We start from the raw sequence: 22,329 nt of genomic DNA, 5'->3' as shown, positions 1-22,329 counted from the left end.
GAAAAGCTTGAAAAACTGTGGGAAGCAGAGTTGGTAAGAAAATATTTGAAGACTGGGTGGGTGATGGAGGGGGTAGGAAATTACAAAACTATGAAAGAGAAGAATCTGCTCATTACCCAGACACTCCTCCCACTGCTTACATTTGTCCACCCTCCTTTCCAAATTTCATTCCATGCTGTACCTTCCTTTCCTATCAGATTCTGTCATCTACAACCAAGTCTAATATTAGACCATAAGACAACAGAGCAGAATTAGGCCATTTTTCCCATCGAATCTGCTCCACCATTCCATCATGGCAGACCCCGAACCCCACACAACCTCAAACACCTGCCTTCTTGCCATATCCTTTGATGCTCCGGCCAATCAGGAAACTATCAAATTCCGCTTTAAATACACCCATGGACTTGGCCTCCACCACAGTCTGTGGCAGAGCATTCCACAGATTCACTATTCTGGTTTAAAAAAATGCCTCCTTGCCTCTGTTCTAAATGGTTGCCCCTCAATTTTGAGGCTATGCCCCTTGCTCCAATTCTTCAGCCACACATTTCTCTGCCAGCCTATTCTATTCCTATCCTTGAGGTCCTGCTTCTCAGCTTCTTTCCTAACTCCCTCTATTCTGTTTTCAGGATCTCCTCCCTATTTCTACCTACGTTGATATATATGTACCATGACTTCCGGCTGCTCACCCTCACTTTTCAGGATATCGTGGAATCTCCCATTCCTGTTTCTTTTTCGTATCCTCATAATTGCCTATCTGTCCCCTCACTGCAGAGTCCCGTATTACTGCTGCCATTCTCTTCAGTTCCCTACTCTTCTAAGCCACAGGGCCAGACTCAGTGCCAGAGACACGGCCACTGTTGCTTCCCCCGGGTCGGTCCTTCAACCCCACCACCCCACCCAACAGAACTCAAGATGGAGTACTTATTGTTGAAGGGGACAGCCTTTAGGGGTGCTCTCCCCTATCTGATATTCTCCCGCCCTTCTGACATTCACCCCTTTATCTGTCTCCTGTAGCCTCGGGGTGACTACCTCCCTGTGGCTCCTGTCTATTCAAGGTCACTAAGCTACAGCCCCAGTTCTTAACACAGTCTCTAAGGAGCTGCATCTCAATGCAACTGGTGCAGATGTGGCTATCGGGGAGGCTGGTAGTCTCCTGGAAATCCCACGTCTGACACCCAGAACAGAACACTGCCCCTATAGACATACCCCGTTCTCTCAAGAGTTAAGTAAGAAAAAAGAAATAAGGAATGAACTTGCCTACTTACCTTGCCTCCACCTGTTGAGCCAAAGCCTTACCACTCTGACTCAGACCACTCCTCTAGACAGTACCCCGCTTTTATGATAACTGGGTTTTAAATCTCTTCGCTGGACTTGCACAGGAGCGCTTCTACTGTGTCTGCGCTTTACTCAAATCAAAGAAGCAGCAATATTCCTTAAAGCAGCAAGATGGCTTCTGCATCCTAGCAGCACCCCCTACCCCACCCTGCAAATACATGGTATTCACAATCAAGAAGTTCTAGGTTGCACAGATCATAGAACACTACAGGCCTGCCCGTCCGCCGATCCCAGCTCTTCACAATTCCCTCTGATCTCCCCCTCTCTGAGAACTTTCTTTTCTCAGTAGGGGTTCACCTTTGGCCCCCTGCACCCACACCTCAGTGAGTTCCATGCCTGCCATGACACTGAGCTCTTTTTCTGCTGCCTCTGTTTCCATGCCTGCTCCTTTGGCAAGGACTGCAGTCTGAGCTGATGACCCCCTTCTCCCATCTTCAACCCTCCTCCTCCTCCTGAACATCCTGCTCAGGTCTTTTGCGTGTCCTGGGTCTTTTCTGCTAACAAGACATCAACTTCACAGCTTCCCCCTTCACTCTAACCTCACTCCTGAATGTGCTGCTCCCCACTCTTTGCACTAACTCTGCAGATAAGTGGGGTGCTGTAGTATTCTGGCAGATTGATCTCTACCTTGCTGGGGACAGGCGACAACTCTGAGACACCTTCTCTAATCCCTTGAACAGGATCCCACTAAGGAGCACCAGGCCATTGTCACCCACACCATCACTGACCTTGTTAATTCTGGGGATCTCCCATCTACTGCCACCATTGTTCCCTTACCCAGGTCATCTTATTTTCACTATGGATGTCCAGTATCTATGAACCTCCATCCCCCATCAGGAAAGCCTCAAAGCTTTCCATTTCTTTCTGGACACCAGTCTCAACCAGTTCCCCTCCACCACCACTCTCCTTCAACTGGTGGCCCTCACTCTCAATAATTTCTCCTTTGTCTCCTCCCACTTCCTTCAATCTAAAGGTGTAGCCATGGGCACTCAAGTGGGTCCTAGCTATGCCTGCCTTTTTATCAGCTATGTGGAATAGTCTGTTCCAAGACTACACCATATCATTCCCCAACTACATTGATGACTCCAATGGTGCTGCTTCCTGCACCCATGCCAAGCTCGTTGATTTCATCAACTTTGTCTGTAACTTTCACCCTGCTCTCAAATTTACCTGGTTTATTTCTGACACTCTCTCCTTTCTCGATCTCTCTCCTCTCTCCCCCTCTCCCCTCTACCATCTCTGGCGACAGTTTATCTACTGATTTTTTTTTATAAACCCACTGATTCTCCCAGCTACCTGGACTATATCTCTTCCCTCCCTGCCACTTGTAAACATGCCATCCATTTCTCTCAGTTCCTCTGTCTCCACCGCATCTGCACTCAGGATAAGGCTATTCATTCCAGTATTAAGAGAAGTTCTCATCCTTAAAAGAAAGGGTCTTTCCTTCCTCCACCATCAATGCTGTCCTTACCTATATCTCTTCCATTTCACGCACATCTGCCCTCACCCCACCAGGGATAGGGTTCCTCTTGTCCTCACCTATCTCCCCACCAGCCTCTGCTTCCAGTGTAAAATTCTCCATAACTTTTGCCAGCTCTAGAGGGATCCCACCAGCAAGCAGATCTCCCTCACTCCCCCCTTGCATCCTGCTTTCCGCAGGTGTTGCTCCCTATGCAACTCCCTTGTTCACTTCAATTCTACTTCCCATTCCAATATGTTAGACCGTGGCCGCCTCTACTGTCGGGATGAGGCTGCGCTCGGGTTAGAGGAACAACACCTTGTATTCTATCTGGTAACCTCCAACCTGATGACATGAACATTGATTTTTTGACCTCCCAGTAATTGCCCCACCTCCCCTTCTCCTTCACCATTCCCCATTCTCATTTCCCTCTCACTTTATCTCCTTACCTGCCCAACATCTCTGGTGCTCCTCCCCTTCCCTTTATTCCATGGCCTTCTCTCCTGTCAGATTCCCCCTTCTCCATCCCTGTATCTCTTTCACCAATCTACTTCCCAGCTCTTTACTTCACCCCTCCCCCCGATTTCACCTATAACCTACTACCTTGTTCTCCTTACCTGCACCCACTTTCTTACTCTGACTTCTCATCTTTTCATAATGCAACATGCTTGTGTTATCTAGTTTTTAAACTATCTGATGTTTTGGGCCTGTCCTGAACCAGTAATCAGCCACAGTCACTTTTGAGTATGTTCAGGGTACTGGTATTCTCTGGATCTGCTGTTCATGATCTAACATCTAGTTATATTTTACTTCTTGGTAACTTACAGAATTGGAATCAGATCAGGTTTATTATCACTGATGTAAACCATGAAATTTGTTGTTTTGTGACAGCAGTATAGTGCAATATATAACAAAGTTACAGTAAGAATATAAAAAAAGTGGTGAGGTAATGCATGTACCCCATTAATCCCCAGTGTAGCAAAGTGATAAAGTCTTTATAAAAGGAGCAGTCTTAAGTATTGTGAAAGAGTTGTACAGTCTGTTAATTCCACAAATGTTGTTTATAAATGCTGTTGAACTTACTCAGATTCTCTCCTTTTCCAGTTACTCTGACCTGTGTTGATGATGGCCGCTACAATTGTACATGATACCTCAGAGGCTGTGGAGTTGTTTGCCCCACAAGGACTGTACCTGAAGCCGATCGCTAAGCTGACCATTAGTGTCTCACTTCCTCAGCTGAAACAGCCTGGGAAATCCATATCAAACTGGGAGGTGATGGAGAGACTCAAGTGCATGGTTCATCCTGAGCAGTTCGCCACGCTCCGCGTGTCCAAGAGCACAATGGATTTTGTTCGCTTTGAAGGGGAAGTTGAAAACAAGAACATGGTGAAAAATTTTCTGTCTAAGCTGGATGCCAAAACTATTAAACTCAGTGGCTTCACGGACACTTTAAAGGTACGAGCAGCTGAGGTAAAAATAGACTTTCCAACCCGTCACGACTGGGACTCCTTCTTCCGTGATGCCAAAGACGTAAATGAGACTTTACCAGGGGAGAGGCCAGATACCATCCATTTGGAAGGATTGCCGTGCAAATGGTTTGCAGTGAAGAACTCTAGCTCAGAAAAGCCCAGTGACTTTATTCTGCGCAAGGTGTTTGAAACCTTTGGCAAGATTCGCAATGTGGACATCCCAATGTTGGACCCTTACAGGGAGGAAATGACAGGGAAGAATTTCCACACCTTCAGCTTTGGTGGCCATTTGAACTTTGAAGCCTATATCCAATATCAGGAATACATAGGGTTTGTAAAAGCAATGGATGCCCTGAGGGGAATGAAACTATTGTACAAAGGTGATGATGCAAAGGCAGTAGCCTGTAGCATAAAGGTGAGTGCTTCATGTGATCTGTGCTGTTTTGTGCATCAAATCTTGGGTAAGATAAACAGCAAAAGTAAAATAATATAAAAAGTGTGAAATTTAATTAGCAATTACTTTTAAATACAATTATTGTATTAATTGAAAGAGAAGTGATTAAGGGTGCCTATTGACATTTATAAAATACTTGCTGATTCTATGTTGTGAATCCATCCAAATGAGATGACCTTAGCTCAGAGGTCTTATTAAGTATGTAAGTTTTTTTGAACGCAGAGTGGCGGGTGCTTAGAACGCCCTGCTAGGGGTGGTGGTAGAGGCAGAATCATTATGGGCACTTAAGAGGCTCTCAGGTAGGCACATGGTTGATTGAAAAATGGAGGGTTGTGGAGGAGGGGGTGTTACTTTGATTTTTAAAGTAGGTTAAAATCGTGGGATGAAGGGATTGTACTGTGCTGTGATGTTCTGTGTTCTATGCATATCAAGGGTACAGTTGGCATATAAGTAATGAGATAGAGCTATATCACCCTTGGGATGAAGAAGCTCCCCAATATGTTCATTTCACATTTCACTCTTAACCCATGACCGTTCAGTTCTGGTCTCACCCAACCTTAATGGAAAAAGTGCTTATAATTTGGTGTACCTCTGTCAAATCACCCCTCATTCTCTTACAGTTGAAGGAATGAAGTCATAACCTGTTCCCTTTTGCAGAAAAAAAGCTTAGATTGGATGACCACTTTGAAGACCACCTGCATTAATTCCACAGGAGCAACCCTGAAACTCCAGTTGCCAGATATTTTAATTCTCCATCCCACCACTGTTCTATTTGCCCCCGGCCAATCATACTGTTCTAACACCGCCTCTGGACAGAAATTCAAATTCAACAATTTCAAGTAACTTGCTTTCTAAGTTTGTATCGGAATCGGGTTTATTCTCATCGGCATGTGTCGTGAAGTTTGTTAACTTAGCAGCAGCAGTTCAATGCAATACATAATATAGAAGAATAAATAAATAAACCGATTACAGTATATGTATATTGAATAGATTAAAAATTGTGCAAAAAACAAATAATATATTTAAAAAGTGAGGTAGTATTCAAGAGTTCAATGTCCATTTAGGAATCAGATGGCAGAGGGGAAGAAGCTGTTCCTGAATCGCTGAGTGTGTGCCTTCAGGCTTCTGTACCTCCTACCTGATGGTAACAGTGAGAAAAGGGCATGCCCTGGGTGCTGGGGGTCCTTAATAAGGGACACTGCCTTTCTGAGACACCCCTCCTTGAAGATGTCCTGGGTACTTTGTAGGCTAGTATCCAGGTTGGAGCTGACTAAATTTACAACCTTCTGCAGCTTTTTTCAGTCCTGTGCTGTCGCCCCCCCCCCCACCCCCCCCCCCACACCAGACAGTGATGCAGCCTGTCAGAATGCTCTGCATGGCACATCTATGGAAGTTTTTGAGTGTATTTGTTGACATACCAAATCTCTTCAAACTCCTAATGAATTATAGATGCTGTCTTGCCTTCTTTATAAGTTCATCGATATGTTGGGACCAGGTCAGGTCCTCTGAGATCTTGACACCCAGGAACTTGAAGCTGCTCACTCTCTCCACTTCTGGTCCCTCTGAGAATTGGTATGTGTCCCTTCGCCTTACCCTTCCGGAAGTCCACAATTAGCTCTTTTGTCTTAGACGTTGAGTGCCAGGTTGTTGCTGCGACACCACTCACTAGTTGGCATATCTCGCTCCTGTACGCCCTCTCGTCACCATCTGAGATTCTACCAACAAAGATTGTATCATCAGCAAATTTATAAATGGTATTTGAGCTATGCCTAGCCACAGTGTCATGGGTCTAGGGAGAGTAGAGTAGTGGGCTAAGCACACACCCTTGAGGTGTATCAGAACTGGACAGTCCAGTTCTACTAGATTGTTGAAGTTTCAAGTTTATTTTTCAAAGGAACAGTGAAATGTGTCGTTTGCATTAAAAACCGACACACATAAGCATGTGCTTGGGTCAGTCCACAAGTGTTGCCACATATTCTGATGCCAACATAGCATGCCCACATTGCTCTATAATCTTTTATTTTCTCTCCATTCACAACTGTACTTCTTACAACTCTGAACCGCATTTCACTATTTTTGTTTTGTCTGTTCCATTGTTTTCTCGCACTGTTGTGCACTCGCTCACTGCCTCACTAATCCATCAGTAGAATAGTTTCATCGGCAGCTCATTGGCATCACCCTCGAAGATGTTCCCTATGTCCTGTCCATCTTTCCTCCCTCCTTTGCAACTTCAACTTAGTTCTCTTTCCCAGTTCTGACACGGTCTTCATCCTGGAACTCTGTTTCTGTTTCTGCAGATGCTGCCTGACCTGTCGAGCATTCCTAGCATTTTAAGTTCTTATGGCAAATTGCTAATATTTCTGAAAGGTTATATGAGTTGGGATAGCTGTTTTGTCAGCTGAAGTTGCTGCTCTACAACTCAGTGCCTCTACACTTTAGCAACTGAAGAAATAGAAAGTTGGCTCTGTTTAAAGCAGGAATTCCTAAGCTGGCATTTGAAAAAAGTTTGGGATCCCTGGTCTAAAGCAGCTCACACAAAATGCTGGAGGAACTCACCAGACCAGGCAGCATCTATGGAGATGAATAAAGAGTCGACATTTCAAGCAGAGACCCTTTTCCTGAAATTTTGGGGCATAAATTGCTCTTTCATTTGGGATTCACATGTGAAATGGGCATCAGGCTTTAATAAATGGTGATCTAAGGAGTTGGTGCCCAATATTGATCCATAAGATCATGATGATGGTGAAGGATGCCCTTTGACGCATTAAGTCAGTACCTTGCATTCTCTGCATAGCACTGGGCCACAAACATAGAGTATGCTTGTTAAAGTTAATGGAAGCCTGTCAGAATAAAGTGGGAATTTCCCTTCAGGGTCAATACTTGATGATTTGAGAAGAAAAATGGGGTCCAAAAATGTTTTCAGAAGCATTCTTGTATTTTAGGTGACATTTGACACGACAAAGCACCTAAGCGACTCGTCAATCAGGAGGAGACAGATGGAGCGACAGAAGCTGCAGGAGCTGGAACTACAGCGAGAAGAGCAGAAGCGGCGTGAGAAAGAGGAGGAAGAGCGACGAAAAGATGAAGAAAGGTACCACTGGCTTGACTGAGATGGGATCAACATATGAACAGCAGTATTTCACAGCAGACATACAGTACAAATATCATTAATGCTGAGTCAAGGAGAGGTTGCAGTTCTCCAATCAGCAGGGGAGAGGTGTTGCTTTTAATTTGAAGGACATCAGCGGTATAGGTGACACATGATTTAATTTATTTTTGTTGCTTCATCAATAATATTTGGAAAATACCTAACGGCAGAATTAATTTGGCACAGGGTACCACACCTGCTGAGCTTGCTTTTGACAAATGACTGAGTTAAGATGTCAGCTGCTGAACTTTCCCATGTTCAACCATCTGTTCTTTTTAACTTGGGTTGAAAGCAATTGATACTGTAAGTTCAGCATCGCATCTGTCATTTGATTGGTCTTGACAGAAGGTGGAAGCAGCTTGGAATGCTTAGATAAGGGAATCAATTTATCCTTGTCTTAAAAATTAACTTCAAAAAGCGCATCCTCATTTTATGATGGGGGATTGAGGCACATTGAACATACAGGAGGTACCTAATAAAGTGGCCACTGAGTGTATGCTTGTGATCTGCTGCTGCTGTAGCCCATCCACCTCAAGGTTTGACATGTTGTGCATTCAGAGATACTCTTCTGCACACCACTGTTGTAATTTGTCTGGCCATTCTCAGCTGACTTCTCTCATTAACAAAACATTTTTGCCCACAGAACTGCTGCTCACTGGATGCTTTTTGTTTTTCACACCATTCTCTGTAAGTTCTAGAGACTTGTGTTAGAAATCCCAAGAGATCAGCAGTTTCTGAGATACTCAAACCACCCTGTCTGGCACCAACAAACGTTTCCATGGTTAAAGTCATTTAGGTCACATTTCTTCCCTATTCGGAAGTTTAGTCTGACCTCTTGACTGTGTCCGCATAGTTTATGCTTCGAGTTGCTGCCATACGATTGGGTGGTTTGCATTAAAGAGCAGGTGTGCCTAATAAAGTGACTGTGTGTAGAAAGTAAGGAAGCAAAAAAAATGTTTAGAAACATTTTTTATGTGACTCTGAACTACGATATCTTTGTCATGTGAAATTGCTTGCTTTGATAGCTTCTTTCAGCCTCATGATGTCCACTACAGAGAAGAAGGGATGCAGTATCATTGAAAGGTAAACTTGAATTGATGTAGCACCTTTCACCATCTGAAGATTCCCTAGAGTGCATCACATCATAGTTTTGAAGGGTGTTTGCTATTTTAAGTTGGGAAAAGCAGCAGGTGGTTTGTGCACTGCCAGCTCAGAATATAAGAGTCTTGGCCCAAAATGTTGACTGTTTGCTCCTCTCTGCAGATACATACAAAATGCTGGAGGAACTCAGCAGGTCAGGCAGCATCTATAGAAAGGAATGGGTGCAGTCTGACCTGCTGAGTGCCTCCAGCATTTTGTACATGTTACTCTGAATTTCCAGTATCTGCACAATCTCTTGTCTTTATCCTGTCTATAGATACTGCCTAACTTACTGAGCTCCCTCAGAATTTTGTGCGTGTTGACCAGATTTTGTGCCTGAAGTCCGTTGATTGTGGGGATAAATATTGGCTGAGATTATTTAAATTTCTTCATTTAAAACATAATGTTGTGGAGTCTTTATATCAACTGGTGAGGGCCTCAGTAATGATCTGTCCAACTGGTCTGTTTCCGAGCAATCTAGTCAAGATTGCTCTGGGCCGGTACTCACTGGAGTTCAGAAGAAGAGGGGTGGGGAAGGATTATCTCATTGAAACCTATCAAATATTGAAAGGCCCAGATAGAGTGGATGTGGAGAAGATGTTTCCGACAGAGGGCACAACCTCAGAATAGTAGGATGTCCCTTTAAGAACAGAAATGAAGAGAAATTTCTTTAGCCAGACGGTGGTGAATCTTTGGAATTAATTGCTGCATGCATCTGCGGAGGCTAAGTCATTAGGTATATTTAAGTGGAGTATTCTAGCCTCTAGAATATGCATTGTGAGGGCAATAGATGAAGGTTGATAAGGTCTTGATTAGTAAGGGCATCAAAGCTTACGGGGAGAAAACAGGAGAATGGGGTTGAGAGAGATAATAAATCAGCCATGATAAGATAGCAGAGCAGACTTGATGGTCTGAATGGCCGAATTCTGCTCCTATATCTTGATCTCATTCATTCACAGTTAAGTCAGAATACAGTGCTCCAGAAACTACTGCCATCCTAATGTGGTGTTTGCTGTTTTGTGCAGGCCTGATCTTATTTAAAATGGGCTTATAAGTTGTTTTACTTTCATTGAGCTGTTTCGGTAAGCTTCATTTTCATTGATCTTATCAGGTTAATAGGGATACTGCAATATTATTGAAACATATAGAATTGACTATGGTGTGTACTGTTCATTTGCTGAGTCGAATGATAACTGTAACCTGAGGAAATAATGAAAGGAAATTTGTATTGATGGAGATTTCTATTGCTAGTTTTTGTTCAAGACTGTAAGTGTTTTCCCTTCTGCTCAGACCCCAATTTAAGTCGGCCTGCCTATGTCGTACCTTTTGGAATTTTACAGTGCCTGCAGAATGGAGTGCTAACGGCTTTATTTCATGTGCTTCCATTTCTTCCAGGAAACAGAGAGAGTTTGAAGAGCAGGAGAGAGAAAAGAAGAGAGAGGAAAAGGTCAGAAAGAGGGAGCAAAAGCAGAAGGAGCGGGAGGAGCGGCGGAATGTGCGTAAGCTGCAGCGGGAGGAGCAGAAGAAACTGCAGGAGAAAATAGCTCTGGAGGAAAGAAAACTCCTGTTGGCACAGAGGAACCTGCAGTCTATCCGCCTTATTGTAGAGCTACTCAGCAGAGCCAAGGTGAGTGTCTGAAAATTATAGCTGCATGTTTCGGATTTAACGTCATCAGCGGCTGCTGCTAAATCCTGCTCAGCAGAGCCAAGGTGAGTGAGTGAGAATTATGCCTAGTTCGGATTTAACATCAGCTGCTTCTGCTGCTAAATCCTGTTACACTCTGGTGAGACATTAAGATCTTGAGATTGTTCTGCCACCCAATAGAAATATCTCAAATTATTGTTTTAAATATAAAATCTATAATGGATATAACTAACCTGCCATCAGAGATGAGGTTCCAGGAGCTTGAAGACACACATTCAATGTTTTAGGAACAGCGTCTTCTCCTCCACCATCAAGGTTTTTGAATGGACAATGAACAGTACCTCACGATCTTTGCTCTCTCTTTGCACTACTTAATTAATCTTTTATATATATTTCTTATAATTTATTGTATTTTTATGTATTGCCCTGCCTGCAGCCACAATACAACAGACTTCATGCATATGTCATTGATAATATAGCTGATTCTGTTTCTAACATTGCTACTCAAAATGACATTGGCTGGAAAGATTTATGGAACATCTGAATATGTGTGCAAAGTTTTTATTTAAGTGCATGGCAAGTCTGAATCTTAATCCCATCCACATACTTGATTACTTATCCCTTAATATCCTTGCCTAACAAAGACAGGACTGAATTTAGCCATCTGTCTTACAGAAGAAAGCTTTATAAATTGGAGTGTTTATTACTACAACAGACCAAATTACCTGTAGTGCTGATTGGATTTTAAAGCTTTGTATACTTCTCAGAGTGGTGTTGTCAAGGCAATGAGCTGCTCATATACATAGGAATTGAAGATACTCATAGATTTTGTTTTATTATTGAAAAGGCAATGTCAGTGAAATGATATTGAAAAGCATTTAGAAACATGGTACTTGAGTACTGTTAGATTTTGCATCACTGCGGAGACAGCAGATTACAGCCAAATTGGATGCATCATTGGATGCTAACTGCAAGGATCAGAATCAGCTTTATTTTCGCCAACCTATGTCGTGAAGTCTGTTGTTTTGCAGCAGGACAATGCAAGACAAATTATTGTAAATGCAAAAATAAATGAATAGTGCAAAAGGCAGATAAAGAACAAGTATTCATGGATTGTTTAGGTATCCGATGGCAGAGAAGAAAAAGTTGTTACTAAAACATTGAGCGTGGTTCTTCAGGCTCCTGTACCTCAAGTTACGGTTTAATTTTAATTGTCATTCAACCTTACATGAATACCCATTTATATAGCTAAACAAAACAGTTTTATCCCAGGGTTAAGGAGCAAAATGCAGTACCAATATTGACACACAGCACAGGGCACATGTAAGATATCAGTAAAATACAGTCACAAAAGAAATATACTCCGAGACCCCGAGTCCATAAATGTTACAGCAATCTGCAGTTGAACATAATACAGCTTGTCTTTTCCCAAGCGACCTCAGCTTGGAGTTGTATCACCGCCTCCAGTGGAGTGCGACAACTGACGCCTCTACTCTGGGGAATTGTAAACAGGCGACCCTGCGTTGAGGCCTCATCCTCCTTATGACCGAAACCACTCAGCTCTCCTGCCGTCGGTCGTTGAATCAGTGAATCAGACTTGCAGCATTTCAGATTAACACTGTCCAACAGGGTCTTGTGATCACAAGAAAAGTGACTAAGACCATCACTCTCTGCACCTTTGCTCCGATGCGCTTCTGACGCAGGAAGCAGTACAAGCAACTCCTTCACTTTCTCCACCAACAAGCAGCTCGCTGATGGGGTAGACCTGTGGTAATTTATGTTCTTAATGTCCATTTGGGTCACGTGAGAGCAAAGAATATGTTTAAAAAGACAACAACTTTGATTGACTCCACAGAAGCTGCTGCAATCTTAACAGAAGTTACCTCCTCTGATGGTAGTATTGAGAAGAGCGCATGTCCCAGATGATGATAAGACTATAAGATATAAGAGCAGAAGTAGGCCATTCAGCCCATTGAGTCTGCTCTGCCATTCAATCATGGGCTGATCCAATTATTCCAGTCATCCCCCTCCCCTGCCTTCACCCCATACGCTTTGATGCCCTGCTAATCATGAACCTATCTATCTCTGCGTTAAATGCACCCAATGACTTGGCCTCCACAGCCACTCATGGCAACAAATTCCATGGATTTACCACCCTCTGACTAAAGGAATTTCTCCACACCTCAGTTCTAAAAGGATGTCTTTCAATCCTGAAGTCGTGCCCTCTTGTCCTAAATCTCCTACCATGGGAAATAACTTTGCCTTATCTAATCTATTCAGGCCTTTTAACATTCAGAATGTTTCTATGAGATCCCCCCTCATTCTCCTGAACTCCAGGGAATACAGCCCAAGAGCTGCCAGATGTTCCTCATATGGTAACCCTTTCATTCCTGGAATCATTCTTGTGAATCTTCTCTGAATCCTCTCCAATGTCAGTATATCCTTTTTCTAAAATAAAGAGCCCAAAACTACATACAGTACTCCAAGTGTGGTCTCACGAGTGCCTTATAGAGCCTCAAAATCACATCCCTGCTCTCATATTCTATACCTCTAGAAATGAATGCCAACATTACATTTGCCATCTTCACAACTGACTCAGCCTGGAGGCTGAGGTATCTTAGGGTATCTTGCACAAGGACTCCCAAGTCCCTTTGCACCTCTGCGTTATGAATTATCTCCCCATCTAAATAATAGTCTGCCTGTTTATTTCTTCCACCAAAGTGCATGACCATACACTTTCCAACATTGTATTTCATTTGCCACTGCTTTGCCCATTCCCCTAAACTATCTAAGTCTCTCTGCAGGCTGTCTGTTTCCTCAACACTACCCACTCGTCCACCTATCTTTGTATCATCGACAAATTTAGCCACAAGTCCATTAATACCGTAGTCCAAATTATTGACATACATTGTAAAAAGTCACGGTCCCAACACTGACCCCTGTGAAACTCCACTGGTAACCGGCAGCCAGCCAGAATAGGATCCCTTTATTCCCACTCTGTTTTCTGCTGACCAACCAATGCTCCACCCATGCTGGTAACTACCCTGTAATTCCATGGGCTTTTATCTTGCTAAGCAGCCTCATGTGTGGCACCTTGTCAGAGGCTGTCTGAAAATCCAAGTACACCATGTCTATTGCATCTCCTTTGTCTATCCTACTTGCAATTTCCTCAAACAATTGCAGTAGGTTTGTCAGGCAGGATTTTCCTTTCAGGAAACCATGCTGGCTTTGGCCTATCTTGTCATGTGCCTCCAAGTACTCCATAATCCCTAACAATCGATTCCAACTTCCCAACCACTGATGTCAGGCTAACAGGTCTATAGTTTCCTTTCTGCTGCCTCCCACCCTTCTCAAATAGCAGAGTGACATTTGCAATTTTCCAGTCATCTGGTACAATGCCAGAATCTATTGATTCTAGAAAGATCATCGTTAAGGCCTCCACAATCTCTCCAGCTACTTCCTTCAGAACCTGAGGGTGCATTCCATCAGGTCCAGGAGATTTATCCATCCTCAGACCATTAAGCTTCCTGAGCACTTTTTCAGTCATAATTTCACTGCACAAACTTCACTTCTCTGACACTCTTGAATGTCTGGTATGCTGCAGACATCTTCCACTATGAAGACTAATGCAAAATACACATTCAGTTCCTTTGCCATCTCTGCATCTCTCATTACAATATCTTCAGCGTCATTTTGTATCAGTCCTATATCTACCCTTGATTCTCATTTACCCTTTATGTACTTAAAAGATTTTAGTATCTTCTTTGATGTTAGTCACCAGCTTCCTTACATAATTCATCTTTTCCTTCCTAATGACTTTCTTGATCCAAGCTGACCTTCTAATGACTTATATGATGATAATATAGATGCTGCTTCCTTCAAGCATTGTCTCATGGAAGTGTCTTTGTTGGTATCGATGGTTGAGCCTGTGATGGAACTAGCTGAGTCTCAACCTTCTGCAGCCTTGTGCTATCCTGTGCATTGGACATATCAAATCTTGGCAAATTCCTAATGAAGTAGAGAATTTGATGTGATTTCTTCATGATTGTATCAATATACAGTATTGAGACCAAAATGGATCCTCTGAGATGTTGACACCCAGGAACTTGAAGCTGCTCACTCTATCACTGACCCCTCAAAGAGGACTGGTGTTTATTCTCCTGACTTGCCCTTTTTGAAGTCTATAATCAGTCTGTAACCAACGGACTCTCACAGCTACCTGGACTACACCTCGTCCCACCCTGCTACAGGTAAAAATGCCATCCCCTTCTCTCAATTTCTTTGTCTCTGCTGCATCTGTTCTCAGGATGCTTTTCATTCAAGAACGAAGGAGATATCCTTTTATAAAGAAAAGAGCTTCTCTTCCTCCACCATCAACGCTGCCCTCAACGGCATCTCTTCCATTTCACACACATCTGCTATTAACTCATCCTCCCGCCATACTACCAGAGATAGGGTTCCGCATGTCCTCACCAACCACCCTACCAGCCTCTGCATTCAGCACATGATTCTCTGATACCTCCGCCACCCCCATCTGGATTCCACCACAAATGCATCTTTCCCTCCCCCCCCCCCCCACCCCCCTTCTGCTTTCCACAGGGATTGCTCTCTAAGTGACTCCTTTGTCCATTCTTCCCTCCCCACTGATCTCCCTCCTGGCACTTATTCTTGCAAGTGGAACAAGTGCTTCATCTGCCCCTACACCACCACCCTCACTATCATTCAGAGCCCCATACAGTCCTTCCAGGTGAGGCAACACTTCACCTGTGAGTCTGTTGGGGTCATATATTGTGTTCTTGTGAGGCCTCTTGTATGTTGTTGAGATCCAACGTAGCTTGGGAGACTGCTTCGCCGAGCAGCTACACTCTGTCCACCAGTGGACAGAGTGGGATCTCTCAGTGGCCACCCATTTTAATTCCACTTCCCATTCTGATAGGTCCAGCCATGACCTTCTCCACTATTTGGATAAGGCCACACTTCGGTTGGAGGATTAATACCTTGTACAGGCAATCCCCAAATTATGAATGTCCGACTTATGAACAACTCATAGTTACAAACCGAGGAAGGAGAATGCCATCCGCCATTTTAAGTCGTTCCTGTTGACACTGTGTGTGTGTGTAACCTTGTATTTGGCTTAAATTTTTCTTAGCAAGATTCACCCTGACTCCCACCCCACCCCAGTTTTCCAGTCAGCACCACCCCCACTTGTCCCATTTAACCTGTCTCAGTGTGGTGGACTTTAGGACCCAGCAAATACAGTGTGGTAGACTTTAGGACCTGGGGGAGCTCACTGCTGCTGAATCCGCAGTGTTTCTGTTCCGTTGACGGGAAACGATCACAATTGAAAATAAAGCGATCGGACAGAGTTGAAATGCTATCGGTCATTGGAAAAGTGTTAGGCTACAGTCGGTCAATGATCGGAACAATTTTAAAAGATAAAGTGAGAATAATGCAACATGCGAAACACCCTGCCCCAATGAAAGCTACAATTATTACTAAGCAACACAGTGGTTTAATTATTAAAATACATACATTTCTTAAGTTTTATATATATATATATATATGTGTAAAATATATACTATATACTAAGACAAACATTTGACTAACTGACGCTAAATAATACTGGATGTACCTGTTCCGACTGAAGTACAAATCCAACTTAAAGACAGACTCAGGAACAGAACTCGTTCGCAACCCGGGTACTGCCTGTATTCTGTTTGACTAACCGCCAACCTCATGGCATGAACATCAATTTCTCAAACTTCCAGTAATGCCTCCACACCCTCTTTACTATTTTCCATCCCCTTGTCCCTCTTGTGTTATCTCCTTGTATGCCCATTGCCTCCCTCTGTTGTTTCCCCTCCCTCCCTTCTTCTTTCTTCCATGGCCTTTTGTTTCTTTCACCAATCAACGTCCTAGCTGCTTGCTTCATCTCTTTCCCCACCCCCCAAGTTTCACCTATCACCTGCCGTTTCTCTCTCCCCTCCCTCCACCTTTCAAACCTACTCAGCTTTTTTTCTCCAGTCCTGCTGAAGGGCTTCGGCCCAAAACTCCGACTATACTTTTTTCTACAGATGCTGCCTGGTCTGCCGAGTCCCTCCAGCAGTTTGTGTGTGTCACTCAGATTTCCAGCATCTGCAGTTTTTCTCTTGTCTATAATCTGTTATTTGGTCATGCTACTGAGGTGGTTGTTGCAAAGCCACTCAACTAGCCAGCCTATCTCATGCATGTACACCTCCTCATCGCTAATGTTTTCCACCTGATGAGTGACCCTGTAAAGAGGTTTGGATTATAATATTGGTCCTCCCTATAATAAAAGTTGTGCACTATTGAGCTTGATGTTTAGCACTTCCATTTACTGACCATCTGGGAAATGATAAACAGAAAAATAGTCATTACTTTTAAAACTTGAATGAGAATTTTAATCTTTCAATTAGGTTTGCAAGATTCCTAATGTAGTTTAGAAAGCAAAAATAGTTACAGCTATTGGAAATCAGAAATAAGTGCTGGAAATACAGAAAATACTGAGGGAGCCATGGTGGCGTAGTGGTTTGCGAGACACTATTACTGCTCAGGGCATTTCAGAGTTGAGTTCCGGCACGGTTCTATAAGGAGTCTCGGTATGTCCTCCCTGTGGAATGCATAGGTTCTTCTGAGTACTCTGCTTTCCTCCCACAGTCCAAAGATATATTGTGTAGGTTATTTGGTAAATTGTCCCCTGAGTAAGTTAAGGTTAATTGCATTTGTCAGGGGTTGCTGAGGTGGTGATCTTGAAGGGCCTACTAAATAAATAAATAATCTTCAGCACTGCCATGTTAAAAGGTGCGGGGAGTTGAGGGGATGTGGTGACCTTTCTGTGAAATGGTCTGTATCATAATTTTCCATAATGCAAAGGCATGTCATTGCAAATGCATCAAAGGCTATGGGCTGAAAGAGAAATAAATTTTGCTTGCTTTCTCTGAGTAAACTTTATTCTGTATCTCCAAATTTTGGGTGGTGATTCGTCAATTCTGCAAATTCTGTATTACCAGAATCGCCATAATGCATGGGGTTGTCTGTACTCAGCAAGTCAGGCAGCATATGCACAGAGAAAAATGACAGCATAAGACATGGGAACAGAATTAAGTCATTCATCCCATAAAGTCTGCTCCATCATTCCATCAATGCTGATTTATTATCCCTTTCAACCCCATTCTCCTACCTTATCCCTGTAACTTTTGATGCCGCTGCACACCAGGAACCTATCAACTTCTGCTTTAAATATACCAGACGACTTGGCCTCCATAGCTATTGTGGCAATGAATTCTGCAAATTCAGCAACCTCTGGCTAAAGAAATTCCTCATCATTTCTATTCTAAACAGACATTCTTGTATTTTGAGTCTGTGCCCTCTGATCCTGGATTCCCTTACGACAGGAAGGTCCCTCTCCATGTCCACACTATCTACATCTTAAGGTATTCAGTAAGTTTCAATGAGATATCCATTCATTCTTCTAAACTCCAGCGACTACGGGGCTGAACCATCAACTGCTCCTCTTACTTTAAGCCAGACTAAATGCTTCAGATTTGGCTTCAACTTTCCATCGCTGTTTATAACAACACCATGACTCGTATTATCATCAGTCAGGTGCAGGATCATTGACCTGTAACACTAACTTTGTTTCTGTCTACACAGATACTTTCTGATTGCTCAACATTACCAGCACTTAAAATTCTTCGGTAATGGTTTAGTTCACCTGTCATCAGAACTGATAGTGAAATCAATCAGAAAGTGTCATAGTGTAATTCGCTACAAAGACAGGCTTTCCTGGTGGCCACCTATGTAAAGTCTTAAGATTACGGGGAGAAGGCAGGAGAATGGGGTTGTGAAGGATAATAAGTCAGCCATAATGGAATGGCCAAGCAGTCTCAACAGTCCAAATAGTCTAATTCTGCTCCCATGTCTTAATTCTACTTCACTTTCCCATTCCAACGTGTTGGTCCAGGATGAGGCCACTCTCAGTTTGGAGAAGCATCACCTCATTCTGACTGGGTAGCCTCACCTGACAGAAATTGATTTTCACCCTAACATAGTAATTTCTTCTGCCCTTCCCTTTTTCTATTTCCCCTCTCACCACTTCTCCTCACCTCCCTGTGGTTCTCCTTTCTCCCATAGTCCACGCTCCTCGTCAGATTTCCTCTTCAGTCCTTTACCTTTTCAACCTATCCCCTCTCACCTTCACCCATTACCCTCCCCTACTTACTTACCTTTACCATCACTTGAATTCATGTGTTATGTGTCAGCTTGCACTGTTTCACCCGTCCCCCCCCACCACTTTCTTGTTTCTTCCTTCTTCCTTACCAGCCCTTTTGAAGGGTCCCAGCTCAAGTCATTGTTCATTTATTCCTTTCCAGAGGTGCTGCCTGACTTGCTGAGTTCCTCCAGCATTTTGTGTGTGTGTGTGTGTGTGTGTGTGTGTGTCTCTCTCTCTGCAGAATCTCTTGTTTATAAGTCTTTACAAATCAACCAATATCTTGAGTAAACCTAGAGTTTTTATTTGGGATTTCCATCATCCACTAAGTTCATACCCTGTCGATGCCTTTTCATTTTCAAATAGACTAGTTTATCTCTGACTGTCACCTACAGGTTGGTAAACAGCAAGAACTGGAGGCACGTCAAGTGGAAGCTGCCCGCCTCCAGCGGTTGGAAGAAAAGCGGCGGCAGCAAGAGGCTGAGCTCAGGCGGGTCGAGGAGGAGAAAGAACGCGTCGTGGAGCTTCAGCAGAAGGAGAAGGAGCTGAGAGAGAAACTACTGGAAAACCTCAAGCGGAAGGAGAGTGAAAATCAGCAGAAGGAGGTGTCAAAGCCCAGCCAAGCAGGCCAAGTAACTCACAAGAAGTCTATAGTTAGTGTATCCCCCGTATTGGCAGCTGCTATTGCTACACCTGCTCAGGCTGGTACCAGTCGGACTGTAAGCCATGATGCAGTCGTGCATAGCAAGAGTGTGCTGCTCGATAAGGATGTAAATGGGCACACTGATGCGGCTGAAAGGTATGTCAATAATTTGGATCAGGCCCAACCTCAAAGGAATACAATTTCTGCCGATCGCCGAAGTGGTGACAAGTGTGCGCAGAACGAGCAGTGTGCCGCCGCGGTGGCTAATAGTCAAGGACTTTCTTCACAAGAATGCTGTGGTAAAAAGAGTAGATATCAGAATGGCCCCAGCCACAAGGAGAGAGAGCAGCAAAGCGACTCTATCAGTGCTGAAACCCGCCAGTTTCAAAAGGACCCTAACAAAGGAGGCAACTCCCGCAAGAGCAGCAGCAGTAGCAGCGAGCATAGCAGGAACTGGAGGGACTCGAGCAGTGACAGTAGCTGCCGCCATCGTGAATGGAGTCGGCACCAGTCCCGCTCGAGGAAGGACAGTGGCCGGCATGGCAGGGAGCAGGGCCGCAGTCGTCGTGACTCCAGCCGTGAGCGGAAGCGGTATAAGAGCAGGGAGCGGGCCAGTGGCTGGCGGGCTGCCAGCCGGGAGAGGAACCCGAGCGGGGAGCAGGGGCGCTGGCGACCCAGCTCGAGCAGGGAGCGGGCCCGTCACCGGAAAAGCACGAGCAGGGAGCGCAGCCGGCACCGCAGAGACTCCAGCAGGGAGCGCAGCCACCATCGGAGGTAGTCAGGCCAGCCACAGGATAACAGCAGAGGGCAACAGGCTCAGCAATTCAGAGGTTCAGATGAACCATGGACAAATTAGTTTGCAAACATTGTATGGTAAAATTGTTGTGTGAGATAAAACTAAACCATAAAGACAAGTGCCACTTGGATTGATAGTTTGCATTGAAGAAGCCTTCTTTGTTTTGGTAGGAGGGGCCAAAATTGGAAAAACATACAATCAAAGGTTCAGCAAATTGTAATCTAACATGGGATAACACTGTACTTCACAGAAGCTGGCTACAATTACAAGATTGACATTTCAATCATTTGGCATTTACAATATGAAATCTCCCTGGTAGAAATTCCAATCTTATAGTATAAATCTGATGACCTTTCAAGTTTTATTTGCAAATTATTACTGTCAGAGAGTGTACATAGTGGCTGTGTTGTGGCAAGCAGGTGGATAAGGCATTTATTCTCTGGTGAATTTTAATTAGTGCTGTATATAAGAATGTTTTGTAATCTCTTGTATACTGCTGTACATGCTGTATTCTAATTATTCCACATCTTAAAACACAGTTCCTTATTGTTAATTAAACACTTAATTTATATAAGTAGCAACCAGAAAAATTAATGGCAAACTTGTTTTAAAGGGGCACCTAAAATTGTTGTCAGGATGTCTTTCAGTATTTCTCATGCATATTGTAGGTTTTAGAAATGTTACCACTTAAATCTTAGTTCCTGCCTTCCATTAACGGACATTGTTACTAATTGTAAAGGTGATAGTATGGCCACAATCACAGTTGCAACTCTGACAATTGGTGTAAGAAACAACATTGTGAAGTACAATTATAAGAAGCTGCAAGGGAGAGCAATCGGCATCAAGAACCACTATGGGTCAAAGCCCATTTTAATGACCCATAACATAACAGGTGAAACAGGATTTTGTACCAGCAGGTTTCTGACCTATTATCTGATTCATTGTACAGCAATTGCTGAGAAGGGAAAGTGGTGGGCCATTTATGAATGGCAACGCTTCATCATGAATCCATTGTGCATCTGATTCATGTGGTGTCTAGAAAGCATCATATGATCTCCATTGTATCTTTTCAATGTAAAGAAATTTGAACCAGAGGGCATCAGACTCAACGATTCAGAGGTTTACGCGAACCATGGGCAAATGTACAATACTGTGCAAAACTCTTAAGCACATGTATATAGCTAGGGTGGGCAGAAGGGACAACTTGGGTGGGAAAAGTACATCTTCTTCCCCTGCCATTTCCTCTCCCATCAGCAATTGCATTGATCTTGCTGGAAGATTTCCTTAATGATACAAGTGTGCTCACTTTGGTTGTTCTACTCTTTTTCCTTTATTTTGCTGCAGTCAGTGGGAAAAAAAGATTGAAAACTGCAGCAAACATAGGTCAAAACCAGTTCTGAATCACACTTGCCAAAGGTGTGTCTCGAAACAACAAAAAACCTTTGAAATTCCTAATTTTGCTCTATCAAACTCAATGATATTAAACGCAGAAAGATCCATATTAGAACTAGAGCTTAAGAAGCTATAAATAGTTCTCTGGGTAGAAATAAAGGGAAAAAAATAGGGTGTCCAAAAGAAGTTTTGTCTGGTTCCTGAATAACAATAACACAATGAGAGCTTTACTTATGATTGTATTTAGGATTACACTTTAAAACAAAGTTATTTCAGTAATTTGATAGCAGAATAAAGAGCATTGTGCTCTGAGACTTTAATTTTAAAAAGAAAAAGCCCAATCCTTTGTTTTTATCTTGAATGTTGAGCTTGTTAAATGCTGTAATGCATCATTTTGTTTTCAGTGGTGTGCATTTCCTGTTCTGTATAAAATTCCTCATTGAGAGTTGTGTAATAAATGCTGTTTCTGTTTCCAATTGTCTCTTTCCTATCATTTGCTAAATCTTCAACGTTTGCTTTTATTCCCACCAAATTTCTAAAAAAAAATTGCCCTATATTTATTTGTTCTATCAACTGTCAATCATTTGCATCATTTAGTAAAAAGTTTTTTGAAATGCC

General features: G+C 43.2%; 1 protein-coding gene across 1 annotated transcript in view; it reads left to right on the top strand.

Moving 5' to 3' along the window:
- akap17a (A kinase (PRKA) anchor protein 17A) overlaps positions 1-22,329 on the top strand; it is a 34,184-nt gene extending 11,855 nt beyond the window's left edge. The window contains exons 2-5 of the mRNA XM_059963781.1: positions 3,899-4,678; positions 7,660-7,808; positions 10,401-10,632; positions 19,276-22,329. Coding sequence (XP_059819764.1) covers positions 3,917-4,678; positions 7,660-7,808; positions 10,401-10,632; positions 19,276-20,301 — 2,169 coding nt within the window. The 5' untranslated portion in view covers positions 3,899-3,916 and the 3' untranslated portion in view covers positions 20,302-22,329. The remainder of the gene's footprint in view (positions 1-3,898; positions 4,679-7,659; positions 7,809-10,400; positions 10,633-19,275) is intronic.

Source organism: Hypanus sabinus, chromosome 3 (assembly GCF_030144855.1).
Source record: "Hypanus sabinus isolate sHypSab1 chromosome 3, sHypSab1.hap1, whole genome shotgun sequence".
Lineage (NCBI taxonomy): Eukaryota > Metazoa > Chordata > Chondrichthyes > Myliobatiformes > Dasyatidae > Hypanus > Hypanus sabinus.
The sequence above is the reverse complement of the archived record's forward strand: the minus strand, read 5'-3'. Positions and strand labels throughout refer to the sequence as shown.